The following is a 16,723-nucleotide window of genomic DNA, read 5'->3' as shown; positions in this document are numbered from 1 at the left end:
TTCATGGCTGCATGGTGTTATCTATAGATCTCTAATTACTATACATCAAGTAGTCACAAAATAGGGAGGTGCATTCATGGTGCTTATTCACACAACAACCGGATAATTGATTGACATCTATATACACCGGAAATATCGAACATCGCATACACCCATTTACTCCGTCCCACTATAAATCAACCCCACAACATCATCCCAGGCCTCGGCATACTGCAAAGGTGTATAGCCTATGGGCTTCTCCTGTCCTCTCTCTGATTTATCGGCTTTGACGACATCGCAGCCTGCCTTGATCAAAACCCGTACTGCCTCGGTAGATCCAATCTCGCACGCATGCGACAGGGCTGTGCGGCCTTTGTCATCCACCTCATCGATGTCAATCCCCTTGTCGATAAGGAACTGCGTTAGATCGGGGAGGAAGGAGGCCGCGACATAAGACAGTGCATTCCGACCCAATGCATCTTTATGGTGTAGATTCGCACCATGTTCGAGCAGCATGGTCGCTGTCTTGATGGCCATGCGTCGTGTGTCAAGACTTTCGCGAAATTTGGTTCTGTCAAATGTCTTGTCCTTGTTTGCGCTTCGGAACTCCAAATGTTCCAGGGGAAGGGAACCTGTCACTGCTAGGAAGAATGGTGTTCTTCCGTTGTTGTCGACCACTTCTGCCTTTGCGCCTGCCTTGAGGAGGATGGACACAGTTTCTACATTCCCCTGTTCGGCCGCATGGGATAACGCCGTCATTCCGAAGCCATCGACTTTGTTGACATCGACGCTGTATTTGTTGATTAGGGTTCTGACGGTTCTCGCAGGGCCCAATCGCGAGGCCCAGGATAGTAGGGATATGTTGAGATCCCCGCCTGGGGAACGATCCCCTGTGTAAATCGCAAGAAAATTGCTTAATTGGCGATAATGTGTATCTTCAGGGTCTGTGCGATGACGCAGATTGACTTGCGCAGTAGCTACGCCGTGATCATAGACACTGTAGTCATTGACTTGCTGCAGGGCTGAACCGATGGTGTTGGAAGTTGTTTCGAGCAAAAGATCCAGAGCTTCAGACTGGCCAAACTCGATAGCAAGATAAGCGAGCTTAATTCGCTCGTTCTCCAGCTTGTTCATGTTCAGACGGCCGCTGGTTAGAATGGCCTTAAGATTCAGATTCTGGACCTGACCGCCACACACAAGATTCTCTAGAGACCAATGAAGAACGTTCACGGGAATTTCTGCAAAATTCTCATCCGAGTTGACCAAGGCGAGGAGCTCCTCGAACTTCTCCTCCTCGTCATGTTCGGCAACTCGGATCAGAGCTTGCTCGAGCTCCATCTTGGTCGGCACCTTTACGCGATCCAGAATTATCCCCATGGTGCTGGCAGGGGACTTATCTATCGCATATTGAAATAGATCTTCTGCATAAAAGTCAATTTCCTCCTGACACGCGCGATCTAGTATGGCCTGGAACACTTTCCCAGACAGCTTCGCGGCAAAAATCAGGGCACTGTCATGCCCAGAGCGACTTGTGCCCATTTGAATCTTCTTAGCGTATGGAAGCAGCAAGTGAACAGCAGGCTCCTGCCGAAACTTCAGTGCCATAAAAATACCTGCGCTAGCATTCAATTTCTGGGGATTGTTTCGGCGTAACAGCTGTTGCAAAAGCTCGATGTCACCCATGGCGGCCGCTGTGGATAACAACATGTCTGGCTCATCTTCGAGGCCAAATTGATTGACCCAGGCCTCCAAGAGAATTTCAGCCGTGGTAATGTGACCAAATCCTAATGCGCCATCAAATAGGCTCCTAGCCCCATGTCCAGCTCTCAACGAAGCCCCTCTCTGCAACAGGAGCTCAACAAGCTCCGGACAATCCCTAGAGATTGCGAAACGTAAGGGTGTCCATGAATTGTTGGTCATTGCATCGACATTTACTTCAAACTCATTCAGCAAGAACTGCGCCACTCCGAAATGAAAAAGCCTACAGGCCAAGAGGAGAGGAGTGCTTCCCTGATTGTCGTAGCTCGCATTTGGCCCGCCTCCCGTCTCAATAAGAAATTTGAGCAATTTGATGTTGTCCTCGGAAGGTCCGTCTTCACATTTTGATATTGCTGCGCCAAGTGTGCCCCCGAAAAACCTGTTTGGCGCATCGACTCGAAGTCCATTGTCAAGGAAGAACTGTATGATAATGCGCCCATCATCAAAGCCAAGCAAGCCATCCTCATCGCATACCTCGCGGCAAGTTTCCCCAAGGAAGTCGAGTTGTAAACTGGAATGTTGAGTGAAGTCGAGTCCATGGCGCACCAGAACCATAAATGTGGTTGCTCTGAAACGCCCAGGAGCACAGATATACCGCATTATGTCGGTAAATCCAAGCCTTCCAAGATCTGCATCCGCATTCATCAAGATGTCCAGGCACTCGATTGAGTTGGCTCGCAGTGCGGCTTCAAGTGGCGTATACCACTGTACCGTACCTCGATTGTGCATCAATTCCGTTTGAAAATCCGACATTTCTACAGTTGGATTCGGTGAGACTGTTTTCACCATGGCCTTGACGGCAACAGCATCCCCAGCTTCGCATGCAGATATAAGCGCATTGTACTTCCTCAACGCTTCTGGGTCCGCCTTTTGAAAACAACCGGTTATGTCCAAGAAGACGCCATTTTCATATCGGGTAGGAACCTCCTGACGATGCTGATCAAAGCCCAGGTCCCAGAATCCGGCTGTCGTCAATTTCGCTTCAATTATTTCCTTCTCGATCAATTTTTGCAATGCCTGCAAAAAGCCTGTTGGTTCCAGCTAGGGAGCGTAGTGTGTTTCCGTTAAGGTATCCGAAGATTTGGAGAAGGAGCTCCACGGGGAATTCGACCAACGGTTTGTAGATAGACATTCTGTAGGTCGGTGTAGTATGATAAGATGTTTGGTAAATGACCTACAGCAGAAAAATGCCATGTTATAAATACTGCCATCCAGGCGATGGCTTTATATGTCAATCAAGTCACGGGGCTTTGTCATGAGAAGGCAATGGATGTCTCAGATCCATTGTGTCGAGCAAGTCTCCCCCAAGAACAAAGCAGCTTTGTGACAGTAACTGCAAGATTTCTTTTTTCGGAAGAAAGAGGTTAGGTACTGTCGTAGGTCAGGGGGCAGTTGTCCCTCTTTTGACCGCGATTTTTGGAAAGAACGACCGCCCGAACGATGACGACGCTTTGAGTCTCGAAACTCTTCACAAAGAAGCCACACCCATTAACCATACTAGACTTAATGTTGAATGTACTCTGTCTCAGTGGATTGTCTCGCTACATACAGAATGGAAAACCAAAAAAGAGAAAAGAAAAAAAAAAAAAAAAAAAAAAAAAAAAAAAAAAAAAAAAAAAAAAAAAAAAAAAAAAATACTGGCGCTGGACCGAGCAAAGGGCAGCAGCCGCAAGTCCTGTACCATGTCGATAACCTCAACTCAATATAGGTTACTCAGTTAGCACTTCCTTCCCTCATTGTGGTCTCAATCTTAGGTACGTACTGGACTGATACAATGCAGCAAAACAATTGCATTCGTGCTGTCCTGTACAGAGCTATATCTAGCATCCCTTCGCAGCTCCGTGCAAGGTATATCCTACAGTTTGGTATGGAGGCGAGCAGCGATGCCATGCGCCTAGATCTTGAAGCGCGGCCTAATTAGGTATTGCACCCGAAAGTAGTTATTACTAGAGCCGAAGCGGGTACAGGGACTGTACAACGTGCTTGTACCTGAAAAGACAAACCTTTTGCCGAAAGGCAACATTGTAACTTTGGTCAAGGAACGCAGCAAAAAAGATATTAAGCACGAGAAACATAAAATGCCTCCTGACCCAAACGCGAATTCAAACAGGCGACAAGTCAGTTGCATAGAAGCCTACGCACACGTTGTCCCTCATGGAGTGATTCTCCGTACCGTTTCAACACCTCGACAGTCGCGGAATTGCCGCTGCTAGTTGCGATTGAGAGGGCTGTTTCGCCACCAGCCTGGAGCAGAGCCTCCAGAATCTCCGTGAAACGACAGTGCACCACCCAGTGAAGAAGAGGCATTTCGTGGTGGTCGTCGGCAGCAGCTATATCGGCGCCCTCGTCCAACAAACAGCGAACCACCTTGATAGACGGCTCGTCTTCGCGAATTGCTTGAAGTAGGGCCGGCATGTCCCAGATCTTAGTGCTCACACTCACTCCGCCATTAAATAAGCCTTCAATCGCAGGAATCATCTCGAGCCAGCAAGCGATCTTTAGGTAGCGGGAACTGTTTGCCTCGTTGTTAGCGCACATGGCCAGAATTGCTGGCATGACGTGGCTCAGGGTCTGTTCGTTCTTATTTTTGCAGGCTCAGGCGAACACCTTGTGCAAGGCATCATCGGGCGATAGACTGTATAGGACTGAATCGATCATTTTGTTAATAGGTTGCAGGTTCTTGTAAAACTTGCTAATGTCTCGCTGGAACAGCACCGCGCAACGTGTGAGACAATCTCGTTGGAAAGGTCTTGTGATTGGGTTATCTCTTGAAGATCTTCAAGAGAGTAAACTGGGTGTATGTTCGTGGAACGACCTAACATCCGTTGGGCAAACATAGACAGAACCTAAGCGAGGTAATACCCTTGATATATATAGCTTTTTTTAGTCCTGTAAATCTATAAATAGATCTAGAAAGGTAAAGTCGATTAAAACTCATATTAAGTGTTCTGAAAGGCCTCAAAGCACCATTGTTTTCCAAGGTCTTTTTGGCTGCCAATGTATTCTTTCTAGTCGAAGATTCTAGCAGTTAGGGGAAATAACTTATGCTTCCATCTACAGGATGGATAACGGACTAGCATCACGATCTAGTGTGAGCTACTGGTGACATACTAGAGAGAAATGATGTGTACTAATATTCAAGTGGCATCAACAAGTACTCATGATGCCTACAAAGGAGGAACACAATAACTATGACCGACTTCGAGCAACTGCAGCTCGCCAACAGTCTACTGAGTCGAGCACCTCCAGCGCTGCTTCTTCCCTTGAAGTAGCTTCTCTATCTCGCGGGGCCCACCTGACGGGCTTTGCATACGTAAGTGATCTAACGGTCCACGACCATGTACGTCCGTCATGTTGACATCGCACCCAGCATCAACGAGAACCTTGATCATTTCGTACCGGTTATAGCTGGCCGCGTACAGAAGCGCCGTGCCTCCAGCACTATCCCGATAATCTAAATCAAGAAAACCAAGGACAACGAGGTGCTTCAGCATCTCTAACTGGGAACAGAGTATTGACATCTTGAGGATACTGTGGCCGAGATGATTTGCATCACGCAGTGATACTTCGTGTCGCACCATAAGGCCTACGACTGAGCAGTGTCCCCTACCAGCTGCCACCAGAATGGGCGCAACATTGAATCCCAACTCGGCATGAATATCGGCGCCACTTTGGAAAAGGAGCTCCACGACGTCCGCATGGTCCTGTCGTATGGCAGTATGAAGAGGTGTTTCGCCGGCGCCTCGTGCCAAGAGGCATTTTATCACTTCAACAGATGGGTCGCTCTTATTCACTGCACGAAGTAGTGGCGTCATCCCACTTAGTCTCTTGTTGACATGAACGCTGCCATCAAGGATGCCTTCGACAACTGAAACCATCCTGTGTGCGCATGCTGTCAGCAGTGCTTCGAACCTTATCGACTTGTCATCAGCCTTGTTCTTCAGGATGGCTGGTAAGATATAGCGCATTGTTGTTTTTACTTTCTTCAAACAACACCAGCTACAGGGGACATTCACTATAGTATTGGATAGAATAGAACTTTGGGATAATAGTTATACTTTCAATACACAACTAAAGGAATACATCAAGGTAAACTCCAAGAACATCTTCCGGTCATACCATCACAGTTTATGGCTACTATTAGTGAGCTGTGCCGGCCTATTTGCGGGGGTAGGCCTTTGTCTAGGAGGTTCTTGATGAGGGTGTATTCGCCAGATGCGCAGGCGGAGGTGAACTCGTCGATTGTGATGTCGTGCCCGCTGTAGCACATTCCTCCGTAGTGTTGGCGCATGGTAGGCAAACTATGGATTTTTGCGGTAATCTAGAGGTGTGTAATGTTCTATAGGTAGCATTGGGATTCAATTGCTGGTTGAGGTAAGCAGGTACGGGGCTGTTTATAAGGCGCGCGTCTTCATATCTTGCATAGCTTTGTTCCTTGTCTGATTTCTGGAGTGTGCGAAGCCCTTGATCCAGCCATTATAGGCCTTTGTTGACGCGAAAGCGATGGAATACAAATGGCATTTCCATGTGTTGAAGACCTACAATGAGCATTGAACTGTGAATCGCGCTTTGTGGCATGTATAAGAATGACCTTTGCGCCAGTTGCTGCGACGCCTTTAGTTTTCTCAGAACTGACACCGCTAGGGCACGTTACAGCTCGACACAACGAACCTTCAGAATGACAACTAATTATTTTTTCAAGCTCCCCAATGAGCTTATGCTAACAGTTTGCAAGTACCTCTCAAGACCATCTCTCCTCTCATTTCGTCTCACTTCGAAGCAGTCATCAGTGGTGGCTAGTGAAGTTCTATATGGACCGCCCTGTCAAAAGGAAAACCCAGAGCTGCATAGCGCCATCTACGGAGCAAGCCTCTCAGGATGCGAAAATATCATGAAGCGCGTTCTTGAGAGATTACTACCGAGACTTAAGACCGACCCTGGCCTCGGATATGCCGCACTTGTGGCAGCCTCAAGGGTTGGATTGTCAGAAACTGTGCACGACTTATTGCAGGCTGGTGTATTGCCTAACCCTTTAGGAGGGTTATTGCCGACGCATATGAGTGAGTCGCTCTGTGATATAGGCACTCCGTTAAAGGCTGCCGTGTTTGCGAACGACAAGAGTGTGGTTGACATGTTGCTGAGTGCTGGAGCCGAACTTCACAAGTACACAGAAACCGAGATTTCAGACCTTTTGGGGGGCTCAAAAATGGTGGATCGCGCTATCTGTGATACGCTAGTTGCCCACGGTCTGAACCTGAATGCCACCCACCCTTACACCTATGTAAACCTATTGCAGTTGGCATGTCTAAGATGCTCGCCAAGTGACCATGTACTGTTCCTTCTGGAAAACGGCCTCGATAAAGTCATTGATCTACCAGCTTCCATCGACTTAAGTCCACTGGGCCTGGCTGTTAAAGGCATGCGTCCGGACGGCTCCAGTGGCTGTGACGCGTTGCGAGTTCTTCTCCAGAACGGTGTGCAAGTCAATCTCCCCACGCCCGGGCGTTCCCCTCTAGCCGTAGCGGTTCGAGAGTCCAAGGTGCAGGCTGTCCGGCTGCTGCTTCAGTACGGCGCCAACGTCAATGTGGTGGACTTAGGCTCGTTAATGGGGCCTGACGAATTCGCATGGCATACAAGTAGCGCTGATAATATTGATACCGAATTCGATATATTTGAAGCCCTTGTGCAAGCTGGGGGCTCGTTTGAGCCGGGGTTCCTTCCGAATAACCTGTTAGAACGAGTGTGTCTGCTTAACCATGGTCCCTACGCTCATTTAATTTTATCTCAACTCGAGCAACGGAGGATAGATCAGATACATCCCCAGACACTGCTACGGGCAGCGATAGCCATGGGAGACATGTCACTCATGCAACAAAGATTACGACGTGGTGTTAAAAGGGTCAAAAGCGTGACTCGCTCATCTTGCGAACCTGCTATTCCTCCCTTGATCACAGCAGTTCTGTCGAGGAATGAAGACGCTATCAGGCTAATCGCTGGCTGTAGAGAGACACGTTTTGATGATCTTGATCATTATGGACGCACAGCTTTGCATCACGCCATCCTCCATGGATCAGAAGACATAACATGCCTGCTCCTCTCGCGAACAAGCAATGACCAACTGATTGAGTCAGACTTTCAAGATATCACGCCGCTAGAACTCTCCGTCAGGCATCAGCCAATAAACGTGGTGGTCATGATCGTGGACCGTATCTGCCACTACTTGCAGCAACTGTCAAAAAAGACTGCCGAGATAAATTCGGATCGATCCTCATACAGCCAGCCAGCCCTTATGGCATGCAAAGTTGAAATATATCTTGCCGGTGCGCTTGAAACCGCGGCGAGTTTAGGCAAAACCGACATCGCCCGCCTTGTGTTTGAGCGATTGAAATCACTTAACCTGAGATACTCCAGGCACTGCAACCCGTTGCATACCGCGATTCGTGCAGGACATGACGAAATTGCTTTTATGCTAATGAAATCCAAGGCAGATATCGATGACACTACAGCTGAGCATGGCTATACGCCCTTGATGGAGGCCGCAAGCCTCGGACGGGCTGTGATCGTTCGAGCTCTTCTCGGAGCCGGTGCCCGGCCTGAGATTCGTTCCAGGGATAGACAATATGCGATTGAGATTGCGGCTAATAATGGTCATCATGATATTGTTAAGCTCCTCGCAAAGCCATTTGTTGCTGGGATATTAAAGGGTAAGAAGGTGTTGTTAGAGATGAAAGAGATGCTCCTTGTCCTCGGCGCACAACGTGGGTTTATCGACTGCTTTGAACCGCTCTTGGATGACGTCTGTGCCAGGGAGCGTCCGTCTTTTATGGATGGACTATTGAGAGCAGCTGCCATAAGTAACCAGCCAGGCTGCGTAAGCTTCCTTCTGCTGCATGGGGCGGATATCAATGCTGTGGATGATGCTGGAAGAACAACCATCTTACTTGCCGCGCTAAGCTCCGCCCATAAGGCTGCCCAAGTATTGGTCTCCGCTGGCTGCGATGTTGCGAAGAGGGATAATAAAACCATGACACCCCTAAAGATTGCGAAGACAGATGAGATGATTCGCATTTTGTATTCCAGATATACTTAATTAGCACGAAGTAGACAGGCCCCTCTGAATTCAAATATAAATATCTATGATTCTATACCACAGGGACCTAAAGCCTAAAAACATCATCAACCCTCACCGTCTGCCCAGTCCGAATCGACTGGTTCGCACAAATCCCCGTAAGAATCGACAAGGCCCCATCAACATGGGACGCCGCCCTCCTGAACGTATCACTCTTAGACCCTTCGCCAAAAAGATCATTGAGAAGCTCAGGATCACCCCCTCCATGCCCACCACTCCCTTCAGGAATCTCAACCTCAACAGGCTTCCCAAACATCGGCCGCAGTAGGATCGACCGGCTCTCCAACGCCCCCTCAAGTGACTGCTCCCCGCCCGAGTTGACATATGATTGCTCAACAACTTCCACCTCAATCCGACCTTTACTCCCGTTGAACATAACCCGGAACCCCTCCCATGGCGCATAAGAGGTAAGCGAGTACGTCAACACAGCACCAGAGCGGTACTTCGCCATAACCCCCATCGTATCCTCGATGCTTATCCCGTCACCGAAAACAGACTGGTCGCGGAAATAAGCATCTTCCTTTTCGGCGTCAAGGTACATGGCTTTAAGCTGGGGATTGCGGTCTAGGTGCAGTGCGAAGGGATCATCTTTCGCAGCTTCACTTCCATGCGCACGGCCATAAAACTTCGTCTCCCCCCGACGCTCTGCATTTTCCCGGCCATAAAACCTCAAATCGCCCATAGCAACCACCGTCTCAGGCCGACTCCTTAACCAAAAATTAACAAGATCAAAATGATGCGTACTCTTATGCACAAGCAACCCGCCCGAATTACGCTTATCGCGGTGCCACCGACGATAATAGTCTGCTCCATGCTGCGTATTCAGAAGCCACTCAAAGTGCACGGAGTTGACTTCCCCAATTGCACCCGACGAGAGAAGCTCATAGATCTTCGTATTATGCGGTGCGTAGCGGTAATTGAACGTAACGCGTACTTTTTTCCCCGTTCGCTCGACGGCGTCAAAGATCTCTCTGCATCGGGGCGCGTCGATAGTCATTGGTTTCTCGGTGATGACGTTGCAGCCTAGCTCTAGGGCCTTGACGATATAAATGTTGTGTGTTCGGTCGATGGTGGTGACGATGACTTCATCGGGTTTTGTTTCGGTGATCATGCGTTCGAAGTCGGAGGCTAGGTATGTTGGGATTTTTGGGTGGTTGAGAGATTCAAGGCGTGAGTTTGCATAGTCGAGTCTTGTTTGGTTTGTGTCGCAGAATGCAACGAGGGAGGCGGTTTCTGGGAAGTCTTTGACTATTGCTGTATAGAAGAATATGGCGCGGCCGCCGGTGCCGATGAGGGCGTAATTTTTGGGCATTTTGGATGTTCCTTAGCTTTCAGAAGCTATGGTATGGTGCAACATGCGTGGTATCGAAGCTCACGCGGGGAACTGGGTATATAAACCACGAGGGGTATCGGGCTATATCCCTCCGAACCCACCCCAAACATACCCTAACACCCCAAAGCAAACATAGCTAGACCACAAGCAGCAAGTGCAGCATGAGCTGGCTTCAAGGCACAATATAGCCTGAATCGAAAACGATAGATTGGCGTTTATTTTCCATCAATGAGACCCTCAATCGGGGCGCCGATCATGCAACCCCCGCATTGGAGTCTGGAGGGCTCCGGGGTGAAGGCAGCCAAAACATGTCTTGGCAAATCCTTTGTACGACTCGTGTCCAATCCAAGCAGTGTCTTGAATGGTCAAGAGAGGCAAGACTGGAATGAGGAGCTTGTTCAACCAAGAACGCCAGAGGCGGCCGGGAAATATGTAGCCGGGGCTGGGTATATAGGACCAGAGTCCCCGTGAATCGGGCGAGACGTTACTTAGGAAGTACATCACCTACCACAATAATGATGACAAGCAAGCAACCACCTACAGCAGAGCAGATTGAGTCAGCGGACGATATCAGCCCGGCTGCCGACACAGTACCGCCAACGACGCCCCGCGGGGAGAAGGCCGCTCAATTCCTTGCAAGTGTCGGGGGAGATCGCACCTTCACGCCCGAAGAAGAGAAAAGAGTCCTTCGACGAATCGATCTGCGCGTCCTTCCCCTCCTGTTGGGCGCGTACTTCTTTCAACAACTGGATAAATCCAGTCTCTCCTATGTCTCGATCTTCGGACTCGTCGAGGACGCCAACCTTGTTGGCCAACAGTACTCATGGCTCGGCTCGATTCTGTACATTGCGCAGCTGGTCATGCAGCCGATCGCAGCGCTCGTCCTAGTCAAGCTTCCGACTGGTAAAGTTATCGGTGCGGCTATCTTTCTATGGGGTAGCTCGCTGGCGATCATGGCTGCGTGTACAAACTTTCCTAGTTTGTTGGGCTTAAGATTTTGCCTAGGGGCTTTCGAGTCTATGATAGGTGAGTCCTTCCCCAAATGCCTTATATTGAGTATTTACTAACCACACCTCACAGCACCATCATGTATCGCCGTAACCCAAATGTGGTGGCGTCGAGGAGAGCAGACTTGGTAAAAGATTTTCTCCGCTGAAACATTTCAGTCGTCCTAATTGATATTCTATAGGAGAGCCGCCCTCTGGAACGCCATGAACGGCGTAACAGCCATAGTCGGCAGCCTCTTCACCTACGGCCTCGGCCACATAAACAGCGACACGCTATACTCATACCAAACGATCTTCCTCCTCTGCGGCCTTTTGACGGTTCTATACTCGATTCTAGTACTTATGTTTATGCCGGACTCGCCCATGGAAGCCAAATTTCTATCTGAGCGCGAGAAGGTCATTGCCGTTGAGCGACTGCGAGCGAACCAGATGGGGATCATCTCGAGAGAGTGGCGGTGGGATCATGTTTGGGAGACGGCGATTGATGTCAAGACTTGGGTTTGGTTTTTGCTTATTATTGCTATTAGGTTCGTTTGGGTCCTTTATTCGTTCTTCCATGTTGTCGGTATATTAGGGTGGAGGCTCTTAACCTTATTTCGTTCGTCGCTGACCATTCTATCAACAGTATCCCATCGGGAGGAATAAGTACATTTGGCAGTCTAATCATCACGTCGTTCGGGTATACGAACTTCGACGCGATCTTATTCAACCTCCCCTTCGGCGCGGTTCAAGTTGTAATCATTCTCGGCGGAGGATGGATGGCCACGAAGTTCCGCACGAAGGGGCTTGTCATTGCGGGTATCGCAGCAATTGCGGCTGTTGGGACAATCATCATGCTTACTGTGCCGAGAGAGCAGAAGGGTGTTTTGCTGTTCGGGTATTACCTCGTAAGTGTCGCCTAATAGCCCGCGCAATTCCTTCGTTCTCCGCGGTAACAGAGAGCTAACACCTTTGCTGATATAGGTCTCCTGCCTAGCGGGTATAACACCCCTCGTGTACGCATGGCAGGCGCAGAATACGGCTGGTGATACGAAGAGGAAGTGTACTTCTGCTGTTGTGCTTATTGGAATGTGTACGGGGAATGTAGGCTCCCCGCTAGCTTTTGTCCCTCTACTCTTACACTGCGATGTTTGATCCGAAGTAATGTAATGCTGATCAATTATATATCTAGGTCGTCGGACCGCAGCTCTACTCCCTAGACCAAGCGCCGGAGTACCGCCCAGGTCTGATCTCGAACTTGATTATGTTTGTGCTTGTTGCTATTATTGCTGTGTATGTCACCGTCTCCTTTCACTACATCTATATTTTCCATACGATCGTAATCGTGGAGAATAAACTAACCGATCAATCTAGCATTGCGGACCTCTACCTCTACTGGCTCAACAAGCGGCACGCCAAGAGACGTGAAGCGCTCGGAAAGAATGCAACTATCGTCGACGAGTCGATGCTGCGCAAGAACCAGATACAGGAGGGTAAGACGATTGATGCTGGCGAGGGGACTGCTGAGGGTGCAGATGTTGCGAAGGGCGAGACTCGCGAGGTTGATAAGGGGTTCTTGGATACGACGGATTTGAAGAACGAGGATTTTATCTATGTATACTAGGTACGATTTGGTTTTGGCTTCTGATGTCACGGGTACGACTTGGTTGAAGAGGGCGCAATAATGCGGCTAGTTAGTCAAAGGAATCTGATTTTTTATATTAAATGGGCTATATCATTGAGTCCAGATATCCCCCCGGTATTTTGGGGTGACTATGTGCAAACCACTACGGTAATCAACCATTGTCATTTCAAGTACCCTCCTAATCCAATTGACTCTCAAACCGATGATACCCCGAACCCACAACAGCCCTCCTCTTCCCATTCCTCGGGCTTCCAGGAAGATCAACAATAGCCTCCGTATTAGGCGGCACCGTCACGCCCAACCTAAACACCCCCCTCGAAACCCTCCACTTCGTCTCCGCAACACCATACGGCGTGATAAATCTGGCCTCCGCATGCTCAAGCCCACCACCAGGCTTAACATCAACATAGAACTTCTTCCAACCGGGCTCAGCGGGCCTCAAACCACCAATATTCTCATGCATCCAGCTACCGACGGACCCGACGGCGTAGTGGTTGAAGGACGTCATTTCGCCGGGGTTGACGCTGCCGTTCGGAAGCATGCTGTCCCACCGCTCCCAGGTTGTTGTTCCGTTCATGATTACCTGGAAAAGCCAGCCGGGGACTTCTTCTTGGAGGAGGGTCTGGTAGAATATGTCGGCTGCGTCGTATTTGGAGAGCGCGTGGCCGAGGATGTGTGTTCCTGCGAAGCCGGTGCCGACTTTATAGTCGTTTTCGGCGATGATGTTTCGCAGACGGGAGATAGCGGAGGAATAGTGCGAGGGCTGCGCGAAGAGGTCAAAGTATAGCGGAAGTGTAAGGCCCGTCTGCGTCTCGTTTGCAACAGACCCGTTCGATGAGATCCAGGCATTCCTGAACGCACGGGTGAGGTTCGCGCGGTCGTGCGCGTATTGCTTGGCTTCTTCATCCATAGATAGGAACCTGGATATATTTGACAGCAGCTCCGTCGAGTGAATGAGATATGCATCTGCGACGATACTTGAGCTTGTTGTAGCATCGCCTGGCTCATCTGCCGGAGCCAATGGATCCAACCAGTCACCGTACTGGAAGGAAGAGCGGTTCCAGAGACCAACTTCATTACGAGGAATACCTTTGTCGATCCATACTTGAGCACCCGGATATTGTTCCCTAAGCATGACCTTGTCGCCATATGTTTGGAATAAGTCCCAAGGGACCTTGACGACCGCGTCACCCCAGATTGCGGCAGCACTGTTGGGGCCAAGGACGTTGGGGACTACGGCGGGTGGTCCGACTGCTCTCTATTAGTATACTGAATGATCAAACAAATTGACCAAAGGGATGTCAACAAACGTACAATCATTCTCCAGCTGTTCCGAGTAGACATCCTTCAACCACCCGCGCAAGAACCCAGCCGTATTATAGATAAAGTTCGCTGTACGCGCAAACGCATGGATGTCGCCAGTCCATCCCAAGCGCTCATCTCTTTGAGGGCAATCGGTTGGGATTGACAAGAAGTTTCCACGCATACTCCAGATGATGTTCTCGTGCAGCTTATTCAGAAGCGGGTTGGAAGTATTGAAGAATCCCGTTTGCTCCATGTCTGTGTTAATGACAATCGCGGTCACAGCGTCGGCGTTTAGTTCTGTCTCTTCTGGCCAGCCAGTGACCTGAACGAATCTAAATCCGTGGAAAGTGAAGGAAGGCTCCCATTCTTGGTCCTCGCCGGAGAGGGTCAGGTTGTCGGTCGCTTTTGCGTTGCGCAAGGGTCTAGTGGCGACCTCGCCGTCTTCCATGACTGCTTGAATTAGCATATCGGCCTTCACATTCAGGGGGGTCTATCTTACCTTCGGTGTGGACGAAGCTAATGTTCGCTCCTCTCGGACCCTTAACACGAACTCGTAGCCATCCAACTAGATTCTGTCCAAAGTCGAGTACCGTCTTGCCTGAATCACTCAGGAAGACGCGCTCTAGTGCCCGCTCCTCAATCCTACGGACAGGTGGTGCATCCGGAGCAGCAAGCACACTTTTATCAAAATCGATCTCTTGTGTGCCCAGCCAGTCGGATGTATCAAAATTCGGAGATGACCATCCAGGTATCTCTTGAGTCGAATCATATACTTCGCCGTCATAGATTTCAGAAGAAACAATCGGCCCCGTCGAAGACTGCCATGTCTCATCACTAGGAATGTAAATTGTCTCCCCAGATGAGGTGGTAATCGCGAGGAGAGACAGGAACCCCAGGGTATCGCCATAGATATCACGGATCATATTCCAGGACAGCGCACCAGAGTACCAGCCCTCGCCGACAGTAACGCCAATTGCATTCTCGCCGCTATTCAAAAGGTCGGTAACATCGTATGTGTTGTATTCCTGTCGATGATGATACGATTGCCACCCAGGAGCCATAACGTGGTCGCCAACAGGCTCTCCGTTAATCTCGGCCTCGTAAACGCCCAACGCGGTGATGTAAAGCCTCGCAGATAGGATACCCTCGTCTACTGCAAAGTCCTTGCGGAAGTAGATTGGGCGATGTGTAGCGTTTACCTCGGCTGGCCTCTCAGACGCAATAGCCACGGCATCCTGCCAGTCCCCTCCGCTCAGAAGGCCAGGTTCGACCGTAACAGGGTCAGACCAGGAGGAGTCGGGTTGAGTACGGCCAAACGAACGCACTCGGACGGTAGCTTCCTCGCCAGATTGCAGTGGGTCCGCCGGCCATGGTACAAGGACAGAATCTGTAGAGTTGACATGGAATGTACTTGATCCACCTGCCCGCTCAATCTCAAGTTCGTAGGCGCTTTGATGCCAGTCAGAGACATTGCCATCGAACCGCCACGAGATGCGAGGAGAAGACTCCCCGATCCCCAGAGCAGAGCGATGGTGCTCAAAAGAGACTTGGGGAATTGACAAGGCCATATTTACCTGATTCAATCTGGTTTCTTGCAGGGTCCCCCAGAATCGATCGGTATAAATAGGCAGAGTCGGCCCTAGTTCATGCGGGGACCCCGCGATGAATCATGTCCAGGAGGCCGGGGGATCAATACCCCGAGACTTTTCGTCATTGTCATTCAAGAAAGAACAGACCTCAAAATATGGAGTCGAGAGTTTCTGGGCAATACTCAGGATCGTCTGGGGTTGGATCGTGCATGCGGCATTCCCCGCATTCCAACTGCCGATCGATAGGAGTCGGTATCGAACACCCCGAACGTCGAACTCGACAATTCCGGGTGCGAAATGCGAATACGAACAATCATACCTATAAAAGGTCACCTGAAATTGACAAATGTGATTTCAAGTGGGGTTGAGCTGGTCGTGCTACCCATGAAGTACAGGCAAGGGTCTAGGGCTCGGTCACGTGGTCGATGCCAACAAGAACAGCAACCTACTATGGATTCTGTATCCCTTCCGATGCCAGGTCACGAATTAAATATTTGAAAGCACTATGCCTAGCTCTAGTCTTAGCCACAGATAAGCTATTTTCATTCAAGACGTGCCGAGGGATAGGCGCTCATCCACGTTGTCCATTAGACATTTAGATATTGGCTTACGGAAAAGCTTGAATTAGATATCCATACTAACGTATTCGGTAAGCGAGCGGGCCATGTAAGCGAGCGGGCCACCTCTTACCATGGTTGAAAATTCAAGGTTTTTTAAACAACCAAAACATGCATTTCTGTATAAAAACTAAATAATACCACGATTAGGACACTGTAATCGTCTATGTCCAATAATATGACAGTCACTGCAGCGTGGGGGCGCCCGTACGCGGCGCTGCAATGTGTCTGGTGCGTTTAGTATAGATCCAGTTTGTATAGCCTCTTTTACCTGATTCCTGTTTTGTACAAGTGCCTGGCCTTCTTCAATTGAAAGACCCTCTGTAGAAGCAATCTGTGCTCTAGATCGTTTCCTCTTTTGAAGCTTTTTCTCATGTGCAGC

General features: G+C 49.5%; 6 protein-coding genes across 6 annotated transcripts; 2 read left to right on the top strand and 4 right to left on the bottom strand.

The window, feature by feature from the left end:
* Nucleotides 1-156: 156 nt before the first annotated feature.
* BDV14DRAFT_203590 (ankyrin repeat-containing domain protein) lies at nt 157-4,293 on the bottom strand (the record flags this gene model as incomplete). The annotated part of the gene is made up of 2 exons (XM_073774315.1): nt 157-2,778; nt 3,880-4,293. 2 exons carry the CDS (start codon nt 4,291-4,293, stop codon nt 157-159), a joined length of 3,036 nt encoding a protein of 1,011 aa, XP_073624520.1.
* Nucleotides 4,294-4,964: 671 nt separating this feature from the next.
* Nucleotides 4,965-6,028, bottom strand: BDV14DRAFT_203589 (ankyrin repeat domain-containing protein; the record flags this gene model as incomplete). Its single annotated transcript, XM_073774314.1, has 2 exons — nt 4,965-5,686; nt 5,857-6,028. 2 exons carry the CDS (start codon nt 6,026-6,028, stop codon nt 4,965-4,967), a joined length of 894 nt encoding a protein of 297 aa, XP_073624519.1.
* Nucleotides 6,029-6,415: 387 nt separating this feature from the next.
* BDV14DRAFT_203588 (ankyrin repeat-containing domain protein) lies at nt 6,416-8,827 on the top strand (the record flags this gene model as incomplete). Its single annotated transcript, XM_073774313.1, has 1 exon — nt 6,416-8,827. One exon carries the CDS (start codon nt 6,416-6,418, stop codon nt 8,825-8,827), a length of 2,412 nt encoding a protein of 803 aa, XP_073624518.1.
* Nucleotides 8,828-8,894: 67 nt separating this feature from the next.
* On the bottom strand, nt 8,895-10,178 carry BDV14DRAFT_211024 (Gfo/Idh/MocA family oxidoreductase; the record flags this gene model as incomplete). The annotated part of the gene is made up of 1 exon (XM_073776014.1): nt 8,895-10,178. The coding sequence occupies one exon, from the start codon at nt 10,176-10,178 to the stop codon at nt 8,895-8,897; it is 1,284 nt and encodes a 427-aa protein (XP_073624517.1).
* Nucleotides 10,179-10,714: 536 nt separating this feature from the next.
* BDV14DRAFT_211023 (putative MFS transporter) lies at nt 10,715-12,809 on the top strand (the record flags this gene model as incomplete). Its single annotated transcript, XM_073776013.1, has 7 exons — nt 10,715-11,225; nt 11,280-11,334; nt 11,389-11,733; nt 11,832-12,093; nt 12,170-12,289; nt 12,378-12,478; nt 12,560-12,809. The coding sequence occupies 7 exons, from the start codon at nt 10,715-10,717 to the stop codon at nt 12,807-12,809; spliced, it is 1,644 nt and encodes a 547-aa protein (XP_073624516.1).
* Nucleotides 12,810-13,008: 199 nt separating this feature from the next.
* On the bottom strand, nt 13,009-15,703 carry BDV14DRAFT_211022 (bacterial alpha-L-rhamnosidase-domain-containing protein; the record flags this gene model as incomplete). Its single annotated transcript, XM_073776012.1, has 3 exons — nt 13,009-14,081; nt 14,145-14,585; nt 14,635-15,703. The coding sequence occupies 3 exons, from the start codon at nt 15,701-15,703 to the stop codon at nt 13,009-13,011; spliced, it is 2,583 nt and encodes an 860-aa protein (XP_073624515.1).
* Nucleotides 15,704-16,723: the final 1,020 nt, after the last annotated feature.

The sequence above is a fragment of the Aspergillus stella-maris genome (genome assembly GCF_047715825.1).
Source record: "Aspergillus stella-maris strain CBS 113639 unplaced genomic scaffold BDV14scaffold_62, whole genome shotgun sequence".
NCBI lineage: Eukaryota > Fungi > Ascomycota > Eurotiomycetes > Eurotiales > Aspergillaceae > Aspergillus > Aspergillus stella-maris.
This window is presented reverse-complemented; position numbering and strand designations above follow the sequence as displayed.